Here is a 20691-nt window from a genome sequence, read left to right as displayed (position 1 = left end):
AGTAACGCCGCTGGTTTGTTAAGACGTTATTCACAGCAGAGAACTGCAGCGACACCACGACTGCCGCCACTCTACGATAGCTGGTACCAAACTGTGCCACGCTCTCCCGCATGACTTTTTACTTGCGGTTCCATTCCAATGATGTACACGTACGTCGTCGGAATGAGAAAGGGGTTAGTATTCATTCACAGTCATGTGAGCCTTCATGTTATAGACAATTGCTCCCCACAGATGCGGATACCACAGAGCTACCTCTTGAGATCTCTTCCAAGTGACCTCTGATCCACGCAATAGGGGGCAGCACTGTCCCATGAAAGTTAATGTTGGCACATCATTTACGTAGTGTTTGGGGCATGGCAATCAACCCAATACTTTGTTTTTTTAGAGATGGAATTTAACCAAACTAAGCACAGAACCAGTATTTTTTGTGGGTGCAGATCACTTGAGAAACCAGTTTAATCGTAACTCAATATATATAGAGTGTGGATATCTGTGAGGCTATGGATCTGAGCGTCTGTTGGTCACTGAGAGTGTTGGTTTCGTTGCGAGTCTATTAATGTCTATGTAAGTCTATAGGTTTCCTATGTGAGTCTGTGGGTCTCGATGCGAGTTCGATTCCCACTCACGGCCAACACCAGTGACGACTATTTGAACCGGTCCTGGGTCTCCCCATGCTCAATTCAGCCTCAATTGAGTACCTGGTGACTGGGGAGACAAAGGCAATCGAGCGTGGTGTTGGCCACCCACCCCCTCGTGTGCCATCCCGGCCTTCATAGGTGCTTGCGAACAGCACTTGCCCCAACAGCCTGTTCAGGCTACACAGGGGATCTTTGTCTTGTCTGCCATCCTACTAACCCGGTGACCCCTATTTTGATTTGCCGCTCACACCAACACCGGTGACGATTATCTGAACCACTCCCCTACCAGGCTTCTCCTAACAAGCACTTGCCCCAAAAGTCTGTCGTGAAAAAGTTCTCACGGGGTGGGGGGGATCTTTTTGTCTCGCTGCAGGGGGTGAGATGCCGGCCGAAGGGAGCCTGCTCTCGGGAACGGCAGGTGCCCTGTCCCTGCCAGGACAGGGCCCCATGAGCGGCCACCCCCACGCCCTCGCCCTCCCGCAGTCGGCCTCCGGCACCCCGGCGGGCCTCGGCGCGAAGAAACGCACCGGGTGAACCACCGCGCACCGCACATTCAACCGCCGTGCCGTCACGTCCATGCCGTCGTCTCGACGCGTCGTCGTTAACCGGGCATCACCTTTTGAAATTCGCTGACGGGTCACGATCGTGAAACGTTTGCCCCGCGAAGCGAAGTTCCGTCAAGATCGAGCCCTTGGTTTAGCGTTGACTTCCGTTAGGTAAATTGGAGAGGCTTTCCCACGAGAAAACTTTCCGCTCCAAGACGTATTAATAATAAATTTAAGAAAGCAGCAAACAATTTTATTAAGCACACGTTTGATGGAAAATATCAATAATAATAACACTTTAAATAAGTCACGAAATATTAATACTCTACAGTACTTACTAGGAACTGTCGTGAAATGCACTCTAGGACAAATTACAGACCGTGCATTGTTAGATTTCTCCCCCCCCAAATTTTTTTTTTATTTAGAAATTCAATTATTGCGAATTTATCGTAACGTACAACAAGCAATGTCTGTACTATAATCTCTTGACGTTTTTTGTCACCCCCGTTTACCGTCTTCGCTGGATTACGACGCACTCGTTTCCCCTCGCGTATTAAAGGGCGCCACGGCGAGATGTTAACTACCTCGCCTGGTATACAGGAAATTGTGGGTTCGATCCAACCCGTAATGCCTGTATATTTGGAGTTTACATGTCTCTCTCCCTGTGGTCAGATCGATTTTTTGCTAGGTCCTCCGGTTTTTTGCTTCACATTTACAAACATCGATTTAGAGTATTTGGCTATTGTTTGTGGCCAGGTCGCTTCTGAAGAAGAGCTCTACAGCTCAGTGGGGCTTACCTGGTAAAATAAAATATAAATAGTTTATAGTTAACTTCCATTGCTGCACAGCATTGCCTCGTCTTCCGCAATGTTTACAACCGGGACATCGGCTACCCACCTCCGCTTCTGTTACACAAAGAAGTTACAGGACGGAAATAAGTTATAACACCGGACTACGAGCACATCTATATTCACCCGCACACACGCCAACAATGAACGGCAGAGGATTTTCACGATACACTTTGCTAATGGTTCAAAGCAAGCGGCCACAACCTGCATGCATACATCATCGTCCACGTCATAAACCACTTGGTTGAGCTATCATTTGTGGCCAGGGCTCTTCTGAAAAAGAGCTACGTTAGCTCGGTGGTAAAATTTAAATCGTTTAGTTTTTTCTTCTTCATGGTTCTTTCTGTAAAGTATACGTAGAAAAAATAAAATAATAAAAATTAAACAGCGTCTTTCCAACAGCCCTGTTCTTCACCTGAGGACGGCTGCTTGCGTTGTGGCAGAAACGTCGTGAGTATTGTATTTTATTCTGTTTTATTTTTATTATTTTATTATTTCCCTTCTACGTGACTTTACCGAAAGAACCAAGAAGATAAATCCCTGCAGTCACGAAAGCTTTAAATCGAAACGTTTAGTTTTTGTTTATTGACAAGAAATGTAGACTCAATAGACGGCAGTGTTTCCAATCATCGGGGGTCGGCTTTTGACGTTGTGCCCCTCCCCCCTCTTCCCCCCCCCCCCCCCTTAATCCGTCGCAGGTCGGAGTTTGACGATGACGACGATGACGACGGCCCCGGCACGAGCAAGTACGCCAGGTGAGGGTGTGCGTTGTTGTCAGTCCGACGAGGCTTCCTCCCTCTCTCTCTCTTGCTGCTCTTTTCCAGTCGTCTGTTGTGAAGTCCTCCTTTTCCTCCAGAAAACTCCGTCCTCCCCACCCCCCCCCCAACTGTCGCTCTCTAACAGTGACAACAGCAGCAACAGTAGCGGCATTGCGTTTATCTAGCGACGGTTAGGATCGAGGCCTCGCACGTGGCATAAGGCAACCGTGACGTACGTCGACTTTCACACGCATTAATTCTAGATTTGAAGCTTTCGTGACTGCAAGGATTCATATTTTTAGGTTTTTTCGGTAAAGTCACGTAGGTAAAAAATTTAAATTAATAAAAATAAAATAAAACAAAATAAAAAATCACGACGTTTTGGAAGCAACACGGAGGCTTGTGTTGCTTCCGAAACGTCGTGATTTTTTATTTTTTTTATTTTATTTAACTTTTATTAATTAACATTTTTTTACCTACGTGACTTTACCGAAAAAACCTAAGAATATATTTCACACGCATGTAAGGGAGAGTTTTTTTTTTTTTTACGCCGACCTGAGGGGGGAGGGGGGGGGACAAGCACACAGCCCGTGACCAAATCGTCATGTCCTGCGTCGCGTGACGGTTTGTAAAATCGTCCAACGGTGAGGAGCGGTAAGTCGTCCTCCGTGTGTGTTTATCCGTGCTGAATAAAAAAAAAAGATATATATATGGAGATGGCAGGAGGGCGTTGCGTTAGGTGTAGCGGGTTCAACCGTGACATCCCCTTAAGCATGCCCACAACGCGACCCTCGCTCAATCAAGCGCCTGTTAATTTACTGAAACCAGCACTTGCCTAGCCAGCCAAAATTCGGCACCATTTATTCCTTGGTGCGCACCACGCGTGGTGGGGGGAAACGCGATGCTACCAGAAGAGGGAGAGATTTTCTCGCAGTTTAATTAATAAAAAAAAAACATTTAATTGGTTGTGCCGCAGGTCTGAGGATGACCAGAATTCTGGCGACAAGGAGAGGATGGCAAGGTGCGTAATTACTAGCGAACGCCAGGTAGTCTTTTGTTTATTGTTCCCTCCCGGTAATTCTAGATTTGAAGCTTTCGTGACTGCAAGGATTCATACTCTTAGGTTTTTTCGGTAAAGTCACGTAGGTAAAAAATAAAATTTTAATTAATAAAAGTAAAATAAAAAATCACGACGTTTCGGAGGCAACACAAGCTTCCGTCTTCAGGTGGAACCGTCACAGCACGATTGCTATATTACTTTTATTAATTTTAATTTTATTTTTTACCTACGTGACTTTTCCGAAAAAACCTAACAGTATCCCTCCCGGTAATCCGTCAGTGGGATTCTGACTTGGAAGCTCTGAGTTTTGAGCCACCCTGTGATTGTAGCGAGCCCATGGTCCCAGTCCTCTCACCCAGTGCCCCTGGTCATCTTGTGCAGATTTGCAATACGCTAATGTAGCCCACTCACCCTTTCTTGTGAGCTCTGCAACCTTGTGGGTAGGTGAGCGAGTACCTATGATGGCTTGCACGGCACACGAGGGGGTGGGTGCGTCAGCACCACGCTCAACTGCCTTTGTCTCCCCATTGGTGATGTTCACACACCACACCAGGTACTCATTTGAGGCTGAGGTCAACCTAGGGCAGGCACATGACCGGTTCAGATAATCGTCACTGGTGGTGGCCGTGAGCGGGAATCGAACTCGGGTTCGCCGGGTTCGTAACGCAGCGCTCTAACCGCTGTACTACCGCCCCCCGTGTTGTGCTACCGCTCCCGCATCGGTGCTACTCGCTAACAGCACTTGCCCCGACAGTCTGTTTACAGGCTATACGGGGAATCTTTGACTTTGAGTGAGTGAGTGAGCCAGCGCTCCGTAACCTTTGTTGTACTCGCATAGCATTTGCACGGACAGTCTTGACAAGAGGATACTGGTGCAAACCCTTCATGGAGGGTTGACCCCCCCCCACCCTAAAGCCTCTTGCCTCTTGAATGTGTCCTGTCTTTCTCAGCTGTCAACTTATCTTGTCGCACTACTTCTATAACCCCCCCCTTCCCTCCCTTCCCCCCTTCCAGCCCCTCCTCATAGATTCCGCCTTCCTCCTATTAAACAAATTGTTTTGGTGATGCTGCTCTATTGGCAGCGGTGCACGAGTAACACAGGAAACTCGGCACGTTTGTCAGCAACACTGTGCATGCGGCCAGAGCAGGAAATGTTTATAATAAGTGACCTTTCGGTTATGCTCGCAGCAGCGGCGGTGGCTTTTAGCTCAGCCATCGGACAAAGACGGTGGTCACCGCATCGCGCTGCGCTTTAAGATGCGCTTCTGCGGCCGGCCGAAACGCTCTTCCTTCTGATAGTAGGAAGACACTGGGAGCTATGGACGTTTAAATCATCATCTCGATGGAAAACTCATTTTTTTAGAACTGCTTTTTGTGTTTTTTAGTTTGTTGTCCTTCCCCCGCACCTCCAATTAGCACGATTGGCTTGCGTAATGTGAAAGAAGTTCAACATACAGACTGCTTGGTTGGCTACATATACGGTGCGATAGAAGTTCTTAACAGCACGTGACTTTACCGAAAAAACCAAGAAGGTGCGAAAGAAGTTCGACATACAGTACATATAGGTGGAGGAGGGTCTACGATACAATTACACACAACCTAACCCCCCCCCCCCCCCCCCAAATAAAAGTACAACTGAATCATGATTTTAGTCATGAAAGCCTACGTTTAAAACGAGTTATAATCCCGCTTGGCCTCCGAGGTCCGAGATCGGATGCATCATTCCAGGCCGTTTGCGCTCTTTTACGCGATTTAAAACGGGCGTTGACGCTGTGCCGTGCTCACCGTTTAAAAAAAAAAAAACTACGGGGAGCCAACTCGCAGTGAAAGTGCCAGCTCCCATCTTCGGACACCCCAAGCCGACCACCTGCGGATGGAACGATCCTACCCGGTGCGCTCGAAGCTGCGTGCACACGTCCTGAAGTGTCCAGTCTCTGTTCTCCTGCTAAGGCGACGGTAGTTGCTTCCCCGAAGAACAGCGCGTTGTGGAAAAATGGCGTTATAATGAATAACATTTAATACATTAGCCTCTCCATTGTCTGTGCGAATGACGGGGAGGACGGCCGCGGATAATTCAAAATCGCGGATCATCCGAAAATAAATGATCCGATAAATCACTCAAAATTAAGCACAACTGATGATTTCGATTGTTACTCTTTAGATTTAGAGCGAATGCTAACGGTCGACCGATCGATGCACGTGCTCTGATAACACTTCCCTGCTCCCGCGCAGAAGATGCAGAGGCACATATTTGTTCAGTTGAAGCATGTGACTTGTAATAAACATTTCCATGAATAACAATGTATAACCGTTTGTAGATTATTAATTTGGGTTTAAGGGAAAATCCACACGTTACTAAATTATGTCAAAATATCAAGGTGCGCGGTTAATCCGCAAATCAGATAAACCGCACGTGGATAATTGAGAGTCTACTGTATAGGGTAAAGCACAGTCTGCGATTACACGTATGGTGCGTATGCAGGCTGAACAAAGTCTTGAGGCGTGCGGGGTAGCATCTAGAAGCATCCAGCAGCATCCCAATGCCTTTTGCGACGCTACGCCGAGGCACCCGTACAAACCGCCTATTCCTACTCGCGCTGCGACTTAGTTCTGTCCAGTTCGCATTCCGCGTTCTAAAAAAAATGTGTTCCCGAATACATTCATCGCGTTGTCAAATTCGCGTTATGAAATCCACACGGCGTGATAGCGGAACTTACTGCAGTTGAGTTGTTGAGGAAAATCCTTCCCCCGAAACAGCTAGTTTTTGGGTGGCCTCTGATTCGTTTGTGGAAATCTGAGCCGGAACCGGACTGCCAAGCTGCAAAATAATCCTCGCACGTGCTAAAAAAAAAAACTCCGCGCTGATATGGTCGTCAAAACCTACTGGCCGCGACCGTGCGCAGGGAGAACCACAGCGAGATCGAACGGCGGCGGCGGAACAAGATGACGGCGTACATCACGGAGCTGTCCGACATGGTGCCCACGTGCAGTGCGCTGGCGCGCAAGCCCGACAAGCTGACCATCCTGCGCATGGCCGTGTCGCACATGAAGTCGCTGCGCGGCACGGGCAACACGCCCACAGAGGGCGCCTACAAACCGTCCTTCCTCACCGACCAGGTGTGCCAGAGGGTCTGCGTGTGTGCCATGCCCTGACCCCTACCCCCCCATCGCTATCCCATACCCCCATCACTACTCCTACCCCCCCATCGCTACCCCATACCCCTACCCTCATCACTACCCAAACCTCTATCACTACCCTTATCACTACCCCATACCCCCATCACTACCCTGGACCCCTATCACTACCTCCAACCCCTATCACTACCCCATACCCCAACCCCCATCACTACCCCATCCCCTATCACTACCCCAACTTGTCCTTAACCTCTCCCGCCTGTTCTCCTAACTGTGACCATAACCACACCGCCACTTGCAAGAACAACCCCACTCCTTATTATCTCAACCACCGTCATCTTGCGTACAATTGTACAATTTGCTGTAAAGCGCCTTGGAATTAGGTGCTCATATATCAATCTTGATAAGATAATTGTATAAGGCAAATGTAACGTCGCCTAAATTTGATGGTATAAACCGTAAGGAGAAAACTGACGGTCGTGTATGTTTGAACCCAAATGGGTAACACAAGTTAATACAAATTATGCTGCTCTACAATTGGAACAATCGGTAACGTGTTAACTTTCACTCGTATACTTCTTCTATAACTTCATATAGAGCTCTCACAACACAGGCACTCCCCTCTCCAGGCTTAACTGAACTCCCATCTGCCATTTCACCCCTTTGGATCTGCTTTTCAACTCACTTAATTGCCTTAACTCGCCTTAACTCTCTCAGTTGCCTGGACCGTCTTAACGGCTTGAACCGACAGCTTCGTGGCTGTCCGTCGATCCCACGTCCCAGCAAAGAGCTCTGCGCGTGCGTGGCCTCCCCCCCCCCACACCCCGCCCCTTCCAGGAGCTGAAGCACCTGATTCTGGAGGCGGCTGACGGCTTCCTGTTTGTGGCGGCGTGCGAGACGGGCCGCGTGGTCTACGTCTCCGACTCGCTCACGCCCGTGCTCAACCAGCCGCAGTCCGAGTGGTTCGGCAGGACCCTCTACGAGCTGGTGCACCCCGACGACGGGGACAAGCTGCGCGAGCAGCTCAGCACCTCTGAGAGCGCCATGGCCGGTCGGTGCACGCACGCACACCTGCACACGCACGCACGCACACATGCACGCACGTCTGCACATGCACGCACGCACACCTGCGCACGCACGTCTGCACATGCACGCACGCACACCTGCGCACGCACGCACACCTGCACACGCACGCACGCACACCTGCACATGCACGCACACCTGCACACGCACGCACACCTGCACACGCACATCTGCACACGCACACATGCACATGCACGCACGCACACCTGCACATGCACACACACCTGCACACGCATGCACGCACACCTGCACGCACACATGCACGCACGCACGCACACCTGCACATGCACGCACGCACATCTGCACATGCACGCACGCACACCTGCACATGCACGCGCGCACATCTGCACATGCACGCGCACACATCTGCACATGCACGCGCGCACATCTGCACATGCACGCGCGCACACCTGCACATGCACGCACGCACACCTGCACATGCACGCACGCACATCTGCACACGCACACCTGCACACGCACGCACACCTGCACATGCACGCACGCACACCTGCACACGCACGCACATCTGCACATGCACGCACACCTGCACACGCACGCACGCACACCTGCACATGCACGCACGCACACCTGCACATGCACGCACGCACATCTGCACACGCACGAACACCTGCACACGCATGCACACCTGCACATGCACGCACGCACACCTGCACACGCACGCACATCTGCACATGCACGCACACCTGCACACGCACGCACACCTGCACATGCACGCGCGCACACCTGCACATGCACGCGCACACACCTGCACATGCACGCACACCTGCACATGCACGCAAGCACACCTGCGCACGCACGCACACCTGCACACGCACGCACACCTGCACACGCACGCACGCACACCTGCACACGCACGCACACCTGCACATGCACATGCACGCACATCTGCACATGCACGCACATCTGCACATGCACGCACGCACATCTGCACATGCACGCACGCACATCTGCACATGCACGCACGCACACCTGCACATGCACGCACGCACACCTGCACATGCACGCACGTCTGCACACGCACGCGCGCACGTCCGCAAGCACATCCATGCACGCACACCTACACGCACGCACACCTGCATGCACACACGCACGCACACACACCTGCACACACACGCACGCACACCAGCACGCACGCACACCTGCACACACGCACGCACACCTGCACACACACCTGCACGCACACACGCACGCACACCTGCACGGACACACACCTGCACACACGCATGCACGCACGCAACCCTCACGCGCAGATAGACCTACACAATATAAAGATTCCCCCGGACAGCCTTGACAGACTGTTGGGGCAAGTGCTGATAGCAATTAGCACCCATGAAGGCCGACACGGCACACGAGGAGGAGGTAAGGTGGCCAGCACCACTCCCGGCCGACCTTTGAAGGCATCGGGGGGACCCACACAGTGTGAGTCGCCCCCCACCCCCCCATGGGACGGCCCTGACGATGAATCATCATCGGGGACCAGCACCATCAGCTCTGTCACCAACACCAAAGATCATCCATATAGCCTGAACAGGCTGTTGCAGCCACTGCTGTGAGAGAGCACCTTGGATGGCCAGCATGCCACAAAAAGGGTGAGTGGCCAGCACCACGCCTGGCCACCTTTGTGTCCCCAGTGGCGATGTTTACTACACACCGCACCAGGTTCTCATTTGAGGCTGACTCAATTTAGGGGAGGCCCAGGTCCGGTTAAGATAATCGTCACTGGTGTTGGCCTTGAACGGGAATCGAACTTGGGTGGGCGAGTTCGTAGCGGAGCATAGCGCATTCCAGACGGCCGCAGAAACACATCTGGAAGGGGGCGATGCAGTGGCCATCTTTTTTCAGTGGTTAACCAAAAGTCGCTGTTGCGAGGATGACCAGAGTTTGCGTGATGGTTTATGCCCCTTAGCGATATCAGCAAAGTGTTGGTGGTTCATTTGTGGCAAGCACTTTGTGTGTAATCAGTGCGACCTCGTAATGTGCTCGTTCGGCAACAGCTAGACATAAACACAGCAACACCGGTACATCTGCACAGCTACACTCCCAGCTACACACACAGAGACACACACGGCTCTGATCCTTCCACTTTGTGCTGCGTTGTACCGTACCCGAGTTGTCTCGTACGTTAGTGGCGGGGCGGTGGGTTGAATGGGTCTCTGGTGCTTGTGTTGCTGGTGCTCAGGACGTATACTGGACCTGAAGACGGGCACCGTGAAGAAGGACGGGCAGCAGTCGTCTATGCGCATGTGCATGGGCTCACGGCGATCCTTCATCTGCCGCATGCGGTGAGGCTTGGCGGCAGCGACATTACAAAGACGAAGGTTCCCCCGTGTAGCCTTAACAGACTGTTGGGGCAAGTGCCGTTAAGCGAGTAGCACATGCGAAGGCCAGCACTGCGCGGGAGGGGGTGACGCGGCCAGCACCACGCACGAACTTGAGAACACCGGGTTCGTAGCACCGCTGCACTACCGCTCCCAACACAACGGTCACTGTGTGTCATTGGCTCGCACGTGGGTATAGACACGTACACACATGCACAGGGAAACACAACAACAACAACCGCCATTCGCCACGCTTGTGCCAGGCTATGCGCACGTTAAGACCACGTGATGTGTCGAACGCCCGCTGGCAGATCACAGAACAGACCCAGGTGCCATGGGTTGACTGACTGAGATGACTGGCAAATGCACCATCTGTGCCCCCTACTGTATCAAATTAGGGGGCACAGATGGTGCAATTATCACAAAACCACGTGAAAAATATCCAGGGGCACATAAGCATGTAAACACATGCATATTGTATATAGACAAAGATCCCCTGTATAGCCTAAACAGACTGTAGGGGCAAGTGCTGTTAGCGAGCACCTATGAAGGCCAGAACGGTACACGAGGGGGGTGGGTGGCCAGCACCACGCCCGGCCGCCTTTGTCTCCCCAGTGGCGATGTTTACACACCGCACCAGGTACTTATTTGAGGCTGAATTGAGCATGGAGAGGCCCAGGACTGGTTCAGATAATCGTCACTGTGGTTGAGCAAAAGACTGTGCTAAAAAGGATGTACATTGTACGCACTGGCCACGTGTTTTAGAGGGCATGGATTTTCCAGTATCCTTAGAGCGCAGTACAAAGCTGGCAGCTTGCGAGCTTTCTGACCCCGTGCCCCTCCTGGACATCTGCGAGAAAGAGGTTTGTAGCTCATCGGATTTCTCCAGATGTTCGCACGCTCCTTGCTCGTGTAGACCAAGGTGGGGTTGTCAGCTTTTAGACTCGATGAGCCACGTACCCAAATGTTCATGTGACCAAGAGCCGCAAGACACGCGTGGGGTGGTTACATGGGGAGGTCACGGTGTCGGTTAGTGCCCACCGTTTGGATGTGAAGTTTTGATTTTAGAAATGTATCTGCAGCAGCACCTTCGGAGTGCTCATGTGTGGGTCTGCTGCAAAGGGTGAGTGTCCCGGGTCGCTCCCACTTCCGCAGATTTCTTTTTCTTTTAAAAAAAAATTAGTTCCATGGAAAAGTCAGGAATCTGCTGCGTCTCTTCTTTTTTTTTCAAAAAGTATTTTACAAACAAAACGATTCAGGTACACAACACAAGATATGAAAGGGGGTTGACACCAGCACAAACACATTATAGATTACAGTGCAATGGAAACTAAACTGCACGTTTCAATAAACTCTACAACCCTGGTGTCTTCCAAAGCTCTGATACCCCTGTAGGAAAAAAATATAGGGGGAAAGGGTGGGGTGTGGGGCAGTGCCTAAATGCCATAAACACATTCCTGCGGAGGGAGCTGGTAGGAACGTTGGGTTGCTCGGTCAATGGCCAGGGTCAATGGCGGCGTGGTGTATTCCGCAAATATGGCCGACTGTGAGGGCGGGCACAAGCCGGCGTGAGTAGGTTAAACGTTGAGTTTTATAAGGGCACCACGGGGTGACCAGCCCCTCCCCACCCAGCCCCACCCTCCCCACCCAGCCCCTCCCCACCCTCCCCTCTCCACCCAGCCCCACCCCTCCCATTTTTAGATGCACGACGGACGGACAGACACAATAATCCCCTGTGGGCTGGTGGAACCAGGTGGTTCCTACCAGTAAGAATGCTCTTAGGAATCAATGCCCACTGGAGGAGAGGTAGTGAAGGGATCTGCTGCGTCTCTTTGTGAAGCCGTGCTTCATCCCCCCCCCCCCCCCCCCACATGCGGCTCACGAGCCGCGGGTTTTCGCAGACTCGTGACGCGGACGCTTTCAACACTCGGCTGTTTTTGTTGGTTTGTCGTGGCAGGTGCGGCACAACTCCGGTCGACCCCCTCTCCATGAACCGGCTCAGCCACCTTCGCTTCAGGTGAGTGAGCCGCGAAGCTGCCCAGCGGTAGCGCGGGTACCGTCCGTTGTAAATATAACCTCTCCCTAGCCACCGTGTAGCGCCACGATGTTATCTACCTCGCTTGGTGTGCAGGAGGTCGTGGCTTCGATCCTGACCCTGACGCCTGCTGCTGTGTATTTGGAGTTTGCGGTGTCTCTCTCTCTTTCTCATCATCATCACGGTGGCTAGGAGATGTTAACTACCTCGCTTGGTGTGCAGGAGGTCGTGGCTTCGATCCTGACCCTGATGCCTGCTGCTGTGTATTTGGAGTTTGCGGTGTCTCTCTCTCTTTCTCATCATCATCACGGTGGCTAGGAGATGTTAACTACCTCGCTTGGTATGCAGGAGGTCGTGGCTTCGATCCTGACCCTGACGCCTGCTGCTGTGTATTTGGAGTTTGCAGTGTCTCTCTCTCTTTCTCATCATCATCACGGTGGCTAGGAGATGTTAACTACCTCGCTTGGTATGCAGGAGGTCGTGGCTTCGATCCTGACCCTGACGCCTGCTGCTATGTATTTGGAGTTTGCGGTGTCTCTCTCTCTTTCTCATCATCATCACGGTGGCTAGGAGATGTTAACTACCTCGCTTGGTATGCAGGAGGTCGTGGCTTCGAACCCAACCCTGATGCCTGCTGCTGTGTATTTGGAGTTTGCGGTGTCTCTCTTTCTTTCTCATCATCATCACGGTGGCTAGGATATGTTAACTACCTCGCTTGGTATGCAGGAGGTCGTGGCTTCGATCCTGACCCTGACGCCTGCTGCTGTGTATTTGGAGTTTGCGGTGTCTCTCTCTCTTTCTCATCATCATCACGGTGGCTAGGAGATGTTAACTACCTCGCTTGGTGTGCAGGAGGTCGTGGCTTCGATCCTGACCCTGATGCCTGCTGCTGTGTATTTGGAGTTTGCGGTGTCTCTCTCTTTCTCATCATCATCACGGTGGCTAGGAGATGTTAACTACCTCGCTTGGTATGCAGGAGGTCGTGGCTTCGATCCTGACCCTGACGCCTGCTGCTGTGTATTTGGAGTTTGCGGTGTCTCTCTCTCTTTCTCATCATCATCACGGTGGCTAGGAGATGTTAACTACCTCGCTTGGTGTGCAGGAGGTCGTGGCTTCGATCCTGACCCTGATGCCTGCTGCTGTGTATTTGGAGTTTGCGGTGTCTCTCTCTTTCTCATCATCATCACGGTGGCTAGGAGATGTTAACTACCTCGCTTGGTATGCAGGAGGTCGTGGCTTCGATCCTGACCCTGACGCCTGCTGCTGTGTATTTGGAGTTTGCAGTGTCTCTCTCTCTTTCTCATCATCATCACGGTGGCTAGGAGATGTTAACTACCTCGCTTGGTATGCAGGAGGTCGTGGCTTCGATCCTGACCCTGACGCCTGCTGCTGTGTATTTGGAGTTTGCGGTGTCTCTCTCTCTTTCTCATCATCATCACGGTGGCTAGGAGATGTTAACTACCTCGCTTGGTATGCAGGAGGTCGTGGCTTCGAACCCAACCCTGATGCCTGCTGCTGTGTATTTGGAGTTTGCGGTGTCTCTCTTTCTTTCTCATCATCATCACGGTGGCTAGGATATGTTAACTACCTCGCTTGGTATGCAGGAGGTCGTGGCTTCGATCCTGACCCTGACGCCTGCTGCTGTGTATTTGGAGTTTGCGGTGTCTGTCTCTCTCTTTCTCATCATCATCACGGTGGCTAGGAGATGTTAACTACCTCGCTTGGTATGCAGGAGGTCGTGGCTTCGATCCTGACCCTGACGCCTGCTGCTGTGTATTTGGAGTTTGCGGTGTCTCTCTCTTTCTCATCATCATCACGGTGGCTAGGAGATGTTAACTACCTCGCTTGGTATGCAGGAGGTCGTGGCTTCGATCCTGACCCTGACGCCTGCTGCTGTGTATTTGGAGTTTGCGGTGTCTCTCTCTCTTTCTCATCATCATCACGGTGGCTAGGAGATGTTAACTACCTCGCTTGGTATGCAGGAGGTCGTGGCTTCGATCCTGACCCTGACGCCTGCTGCTGTGTATTTGGAGTTTGCGGTGTCTCTCTCTCTTTCTCATCATCATCACGGTGGCTAGGAGATGTTAACTACCTCGCTTGGTATGCAGGAGGTCGTGGCTTCGATCCTGACCCTGACGCCTGCTGCTGTGTATTTGGAGTTTGTGGTGTCTCTCTGTCTTTCTCATCATCATCACGGTGGCTAGGAGATGTTAACTACCTCGCTTGGTATGCAGGAGGTCGTGGCTTCGATCCTGACCCTGACGCCTGCTGCTGTGTATTTTGAGTTTGCGGTGTCTCTCTCTCTTTCTCATCATCATCACGGTGGCTAGGAGATGTTAACTACCTCGCTTGGTGTGCAGGAGGTCGTGGCTTCGATCCTGACCCTGACGCCTGCTGCTGTGTATTTGGAGTTTGCGGTGTCTCTCTCTCTTTCTCATCATCATCACGGTGGCTAGGAGATGTTAACTACCTCGCTTGGTGTGCAGGAGGTCGTGGCTTCGATCCTGACCCTGACGCCTGCTGCTGTGTATTTGGAGTTTGCGGTGTCTCTCTCTCTTTCTCATCATCATCACGGTGGCTAGGAGATGTTAACTACCTCGCTTGGTATGCAGGAGGTCGTGGCTTCGATCCTGACCCTGACGCCTGCTGCTGTGTATTTGGAGTTTGCGGTGTCTCTCTCTCTTTCTCATCATCATCACGGTGGCTAGGAGATGTTAACTACCTCGCTTGGTGTGCAGGAGGTCGTGGCTTCGATCCTGACCCTGACGCCTGCTGCTGTGTATTTGGAGTTTGCGGTGTCTCTCTCTCTTTCTCATCATCATCACGGTGGCTAGGAGATGTTAACTTCCTCGCTTGGTATGCAGGAGGTCGTGGCTTCGATCCTGACCCTGACGCCTGCTGCTGTGTATTTGGAGTTTGCGGTGTCTCTCTCTCTTTCTCATCATCATCACGGTGGCTAGGAGATGTTAACTACCTCGCTTGGTATGCAGGAGGTCGTGGCTTCGATCCTGACCCTGACGCCTGCTGCTGTGTATTTGGAGTTTGCGGTGTCTCTCTTTCTCATCATCATCACGGTGGCTAGGAGATGTTAACTACCTCGCTTGGTATGCAGGAGGTCGTGGCTTCGATCCTGACCCTGACGCCTGCTGCTGTGTATTTTGAGTTTGCGGTGTCTCTCTCTCTTTCTCATCATCATCACGGTGGCTAGGAGATGTTAACTACCTCGCTTGGTGTGCAGGACAAACGCATGTCGGGAGGCGTTACGTGCCCGCGCTTCTTTCTTGCTATCAATACGAGCTGTTGATTGTCCCCCGCTCCCCAACTTGTTTTTGTGGTTGGCCGTTTCTTTTTCGCTCGGACCGACAGCAGCAAAATCGGCCTTCGCGTGTCGATGAACTGTGCCGGTGTTTGCTCGCAGGAACGGTCTGGGCCCCGTCAAGGACGGGGAGCCGCAGTACGCCGTGGTGCACTGCACAGGATACATCAAGGCCTGGCCCCCCGCCGGTGCGTTCTCCAACAACACCCCCCCGCCCCTTCACCCCGCCCTTTAACACAAACATGGCCTGTACGGGCAACCCTCGATTTGCTACCGGGGATGCCTTCTTCAAAAAAGCCCCGCGTAAAAACGACATTTCTTCCATCGGAATGGCTATTCTCCGTTGATGTAACCCGATAATATTGCATCGCATTTCACGGTACAAAAAATGAGAACAATTATTAGTTTAAGACGTTGCCTGGTTGACCGTGGGCCCCCTCCTGTGTGTTTGGCTCCCCATAGGCAGCTCAGTGGCCTCCAACCTTGGGGCTTTTTCAGGTGAGCGGAACGGCACGCATCTCGCGTCAGACTTTCCGTGCGGCTTGTGTGCAAACGATCGATTAGGGTTCGGGTTAATGGATCACCCTGCCCCCCCCCACCCCCCGCCACCCCCCCACTCCGCCGCCTTCTCCTTGCTAAGATTGATTGGTCGCGATTCCGAGTAATGATTCTACTCGAAGCTTTGCGCGTTACCTCGCTCCGCACTCACTCTCTGACGTGCGTGCGTCTGTAAAATTCCGGGAGGGGTGGGGGGGGAGTGGTGGTGCTGTGGTTCGCCTACCAGGCTGTAACATCAGTGGAGATGATCTGATCCCGGTCCTGGAGCAGCTGCCATGGCTTGACAGAGCCTTCAAAGAGTACCTGGCACGATGTGTGAGCATCATTGCCGGGGAGACGGGCGGCTAGGTGTGGTGCTGGTTACGCGACTTCTCCCGCCCCTCACTCCCACCCACCTCCCACCACATGGTCCGAGCCGACCTTAATACGTGATCGCTAACAGCACTTGACCCAACAGTCCGTACAGCTACCCGGGTGACCTTTGTATTTGACCGACGCGGTTCCTGTAGTGCAACGTTTTGACTGACGCTGCGTCCTTCCCCCCCCAGGGATGGCCATCCCGGACGAGGAGGCGGAGGCTGGACAGGGCAGCAAGTTTTGTCTCGTGGCCATCGGCAGGCTACAGGTACGACGCCAACGCCAGGGTAGGCGGATTGAAACACCGTCTCTCTCATCATCACCACGGTGGCTAGGAAATGTTAACTACCTCGCCTGGTGTACAGGAGGGGCGTGGGTTCGATCCCGACCCCTGACGCCTGCTGTTGTTTATTTGGAGTTTGCCTGTCTCTCTCTCATCATCATAATCGCTGTGGCCATGAAATGTTAACTACCTCGCCTGGTGTACAGGAGGGATGTGGGTTCGATCCCGACCCCTTGACCCCTGTTGTTTATTTGGAGTTTGCGTGTTCTTTCTCTCTCTCCGTGGTCGTGTGGATTTTTCCTCCGGGTCCTCCGATTTTTCCCTCCACATTTTGAATTTTAAAAAATTTTATTTAGATTCCCAAGACTATTTCCTCTTGAATTTTGCTCTCCCGCTCCTCCCAATGTCCTTTTTCACTTCTGTTTGCACTTTTAACGTATTTATATCTACATTTCGCGACGAGCGGCGGATGAACAATCGTCAGGGATGCAGGACCCTCCCCCCAAACGAAATGTCCGAAAATCTTGGCTTGGTGCCGTTGAGCGTCACGCGTCACCCGCGGTTGCTCGTGGGCTCGTGCGTTTGCAGGTGACCAGTTCCCCCAATTGCTCGGACATGACGGGCATCTCCGTCCCGACGGAGTTCATCTCGCGGCACAACATGGATGGGGTCTTCACCTTCGTCGACCACAGATGCGTCAGCGTCCTCGGATTTCAGCCGCAGGTGTGCCGAGCGAATGTCCTCCGCTTGTCCTCTGATTGTCCTCTCCGCGTGTCCTCTGAGTGTCCTCCGCGTGTCCTCTGCATGTCCTCATGTGTCCTCGTATCTTCCCCGTGTCCTCCCCGTGTCTTCCGTGTGCGCGCAGGAGCTTCTTGGGAAGGACCCCGTTGAGTTCTGTCACGTCGAGGACCAGAACCACGTGCGCGACAGCTTCCAGCAGGTGCGGCGACCAGCGCTCGGACACCGTGGCACACAGGCCTGCCCCGCTAGCCCTGCTAGCCCCGCTTAGCCCCGCTTAACCCCGCTAGCCCCGCTTAGCCCCGCTAGCCCCGCTAGCCCCGCTTAGCCCCGCTTAACCCCGCTAGCCCCGCTTAGCCCCGCTTAGCCCCGCTAGCCCCGCTAGCCCCGCTTAGCCCCGCTAGCCCCGCTAGCCCCGCTTAGCCCCGCTAGCCCCGCTTAGCCCCGCTTAACTCCGCTAGCCCCGCTTAGCCCCGCCTAGCCCCGCTAGCCCCGCTAGCCCCGCTTAGCCCCGCTAGCCCCGCTTAGCCCCGCTAGCCCCGCTTAGCCCCGCTTAGCCCCGCTAGCCCCGCTTAGCCCTGCTAGCTCCGCTTAGCCCCGCTAAGAAGGATGGACTTCGGATTCTGCTGAGATTGTGCACATTCAAAGGTGCCAAGTTTGTTTTGCTAACCAAGGGCGAACCCAAGAGACCCGGATAGAATTTAATTCGCAAGAGTGACCTCTGCGGGCATTAGTCTGCCAGCAGGGAGCAGTAGTGCAGGGTGACAGGAGCTGTGGTGCAGGGTGACAGGAGCTGTGGTGCAGGGTGACAGGAGCTGTAGTGCAGGGTGACAGGAGCTGTAGTGCAGGGTGACAGGAGCTGTAGTACAGAGTTACTATGATGATGCTGACGGTGATGTTAATTAATAACAGCCGCAATCTTTTGCAATGCCTTTTTTCATTTTTCCAACTCCCCTGCTACGTGCGCGCGAACTCAGGTGCTCAAGCTGAAGGGGCAGGTGCTGTCGGTGATGTTCCGTTTCCACAGCAAGAGCGGCGAGTGGATCTGGCTCCGAACCAGCAGCTTCACCTTCCAGAACCCCTTCTCCGACGACGTGGAGTACATCGTGTGCACCAACACCAACGTCAAGTGAGAGCCGCGCGTGATCGCGTCCCGAGCCAGCCCCAAAAGTGCGCTCGCGTTGAGTCCCGAGTCTCCCGTCGTGCGCGGTGCCGCCCTCCGTACAGCCGTACGTGTGTGCGTACGTATGTAGACTAGCCGTAGTCTCAAGCCGCACCTTACCATAATAATAAAAAGGGGGCCTGTCCTGGCCCATCCCCCCCCCACCCCTCAAACCAGTATATATACGGGATAGTATCTAATTGTAGGTTTTTACCCTTTTAACTGGTACAAAACTGACACCTTTATTCAAGGCATCATGTTTGCAATAGTATCTCTTGGAATCTCTCATTTACTTGATACAGCAAGCGTGTTGTGACGGTTCCACCTGAAGACGGAAGCTTGTGTTTCCTGCGAAACGTCGTGATTTTTATTTTACTTTTATTAATTTTAATTTTTTTATCTCATCGACTTTTTACAGAAAAAACCTAAGAATATGTACGTACGTATGTTGAGCTTCTTTCGCACACCGTACGTAATCGGAGGTGCGGGGGAAGGGACAGCAAGCGAAACGCACAGAGCAGTTCTAAAGAAATTAGTTTTCTAGACGATTTCAAAGTGAGTAGCTCCAGCGGCTTCTTAATATCGGAAGGAAGGGACCCATCGAGAGCTAGACAGCTCCACTCCTATAGACCCACAGAGACCCACATTCATACATACGAATGTTGAACTTCTTTCGTGCGCCGTATGTAGCCAACTTCGCTCTATCGGAGGTGCGTGGGGAAGAAGAACAAACTAAACACAAAATGCAGTTATCAAGAAATTCGTTCATCCCCGTGGTTCATCGGCGTTTACGAGATAAACATTTTTTGTTCATCTTGCCGACGCAATACAAAAACGGAACGTCGATAATTACCGGAGCCTCCTCTCTGTCTGCGACCGTCCGACGATGTGTGCTTGTCTTGCGTGACAAACCGCTCTTGTTCGTGTGTGTATGTGTGTGTGTGTGTGTGACGCACCAGGCAGCTGCAGCTGCAGCAGCAACACCAGCAGCCGCAAGCAGAGCTGGGCGCTCCGACGGCCAGAACGAGCATCGCTCACTACGAAACGACGCAGGTGTGCGGCGGTGCCGTTGGGTGGCGTTGGTTGGCGTCAGAGGTCGCAAACGGGTTTTGATTCCTTACCCGTACCCGGCCGCACCAGGGTCGCAAACGGCTACCCGTACCCGGCCGGGTACGGGTAGCCGGGTATCGGGTAGGGTACGGGTATCGGGTACGCGGTTGCGACCTCTGGTTGGCGTTGGTCGCCGCTTGCTGTTGCAGAGGTTTCACGATTGGAATCCCGGGCAGTATTAACTGCCCTGGTTAATTCTGCCGTGTGTAGGGTTCCTGACGAGTCGTTCATTGCACGGCAAAGTCCGCGTGATCGTTTCCGTGTCTGACAGATTGGAAAAATTATTATCAGTTATGAACCCAATTTTTTTATTATTATTATTAAAGATTAGAAAGACTCGTGGCAGGCTTATGTTGAGCTTTACTGCAGTTTGAGAACTTGTAAGTCATCTCGATTCGTATTGGGTTGTACGACAGAGCACAAGAAATACGATAGCACAGCTACGGGAAACTGATATTGCGATAACCGACGCGTGGTAAGCGATCGGCATCACGTGGACAAACAACAATAACGCAGCAGCCGTCACCTGCCAGGCTGTGAGGTGGGCAGCTATCCACAAACCCTACCTCCACGTCTCTTCGATGTGGAAGCATCACGGTACTCAAATTGGGTGCGCTGAAGTAGAAACTAATCAAAGTTAAAAATGTGTGCCCGGTGTCAATCAAATTCTACAAATCTGTACACCTACACCATTATAACACAGCGGGGCAGGGGGTGAGGGGGTGA

The 20691-nt window shown here is 52.5% G+C and overlaps 1 protein-coding gene across 3 annotated transcripts in view; it reads left to right on the top strand.

Moving 5' to 3' along the window:
- LOC144950856 (aryl hydrocarbon receptor nuclear translocator 2-like) overlaps positions 1-20691 on the top strand; it is a 40228-nt gene that overhangs the window by 8258 nt on the left and 11279 nt on the right. For 2 of the 3 annotated variants that reach the window (XM_078880996.1, XM_078880995.1), the window contains exons 2-15: positions 1012-1168; positions 2434-2481; positions 2730-2786; positions 6753-6966; positions 7822-8035; positions 10268-10370; positions 12364-12423; positions 15860-15945; positions 16220-16255; positions 16864-16940; positions 17544-17678; positions 17821-17895; positions 18671-18822; positions 19815-19908. In XM_078880996.1, coding sequence (XP_078737122.1) covers positions 1012-1168; positions 2434-2481; positions 2730-2786; positions 6753-6966; positions 7822-8035; positions 10268-10370; positions 12364-12423; positions 15860-15945; positions 16220-16255; positions 16864-16940; positions 17544-17678; positions 17821-17895; positions 18671-18822; positions 19815-19908 — 1508 coding nt within the window. The remainder of the gene's footprint in view (positions 1-1011; positions 1169-2433; positions 2482-2729; positions 2787-6752; positions 6967-7821; positions 8036-10267; positions 10371-12363; positions 12424-15859; positions 15946-16219; positions 16256-16863; positions 16941-17543; positions 17679-17820; positions 17896-18670; positions 18823-19814; positions 19909-20691) is intronic. The other variant, XM_078880997.1, reaches the window with a different exon arrangement.

The sequence above is a fragment of the Lampetra fluviatilis genome, chromosome 59 (genome assembly GCF_964198595.1).
Source record: "Lampetra fluviatilis chromosome 59, kcLamFluv1.1, whole genome shotgun sequence".
In the NCBI taxonomy this organism is placed as follows: domain Eukaryota; kingdom Metazoa; phylum Chordata; class Hyperoartia; order Petromyzontiformes; family Petromyzontidae; genus Lampetra; species Lampetra fluviatilis.
This window is presented reverse-complemented; position numbering and strand designations above follow the sequence as displayed.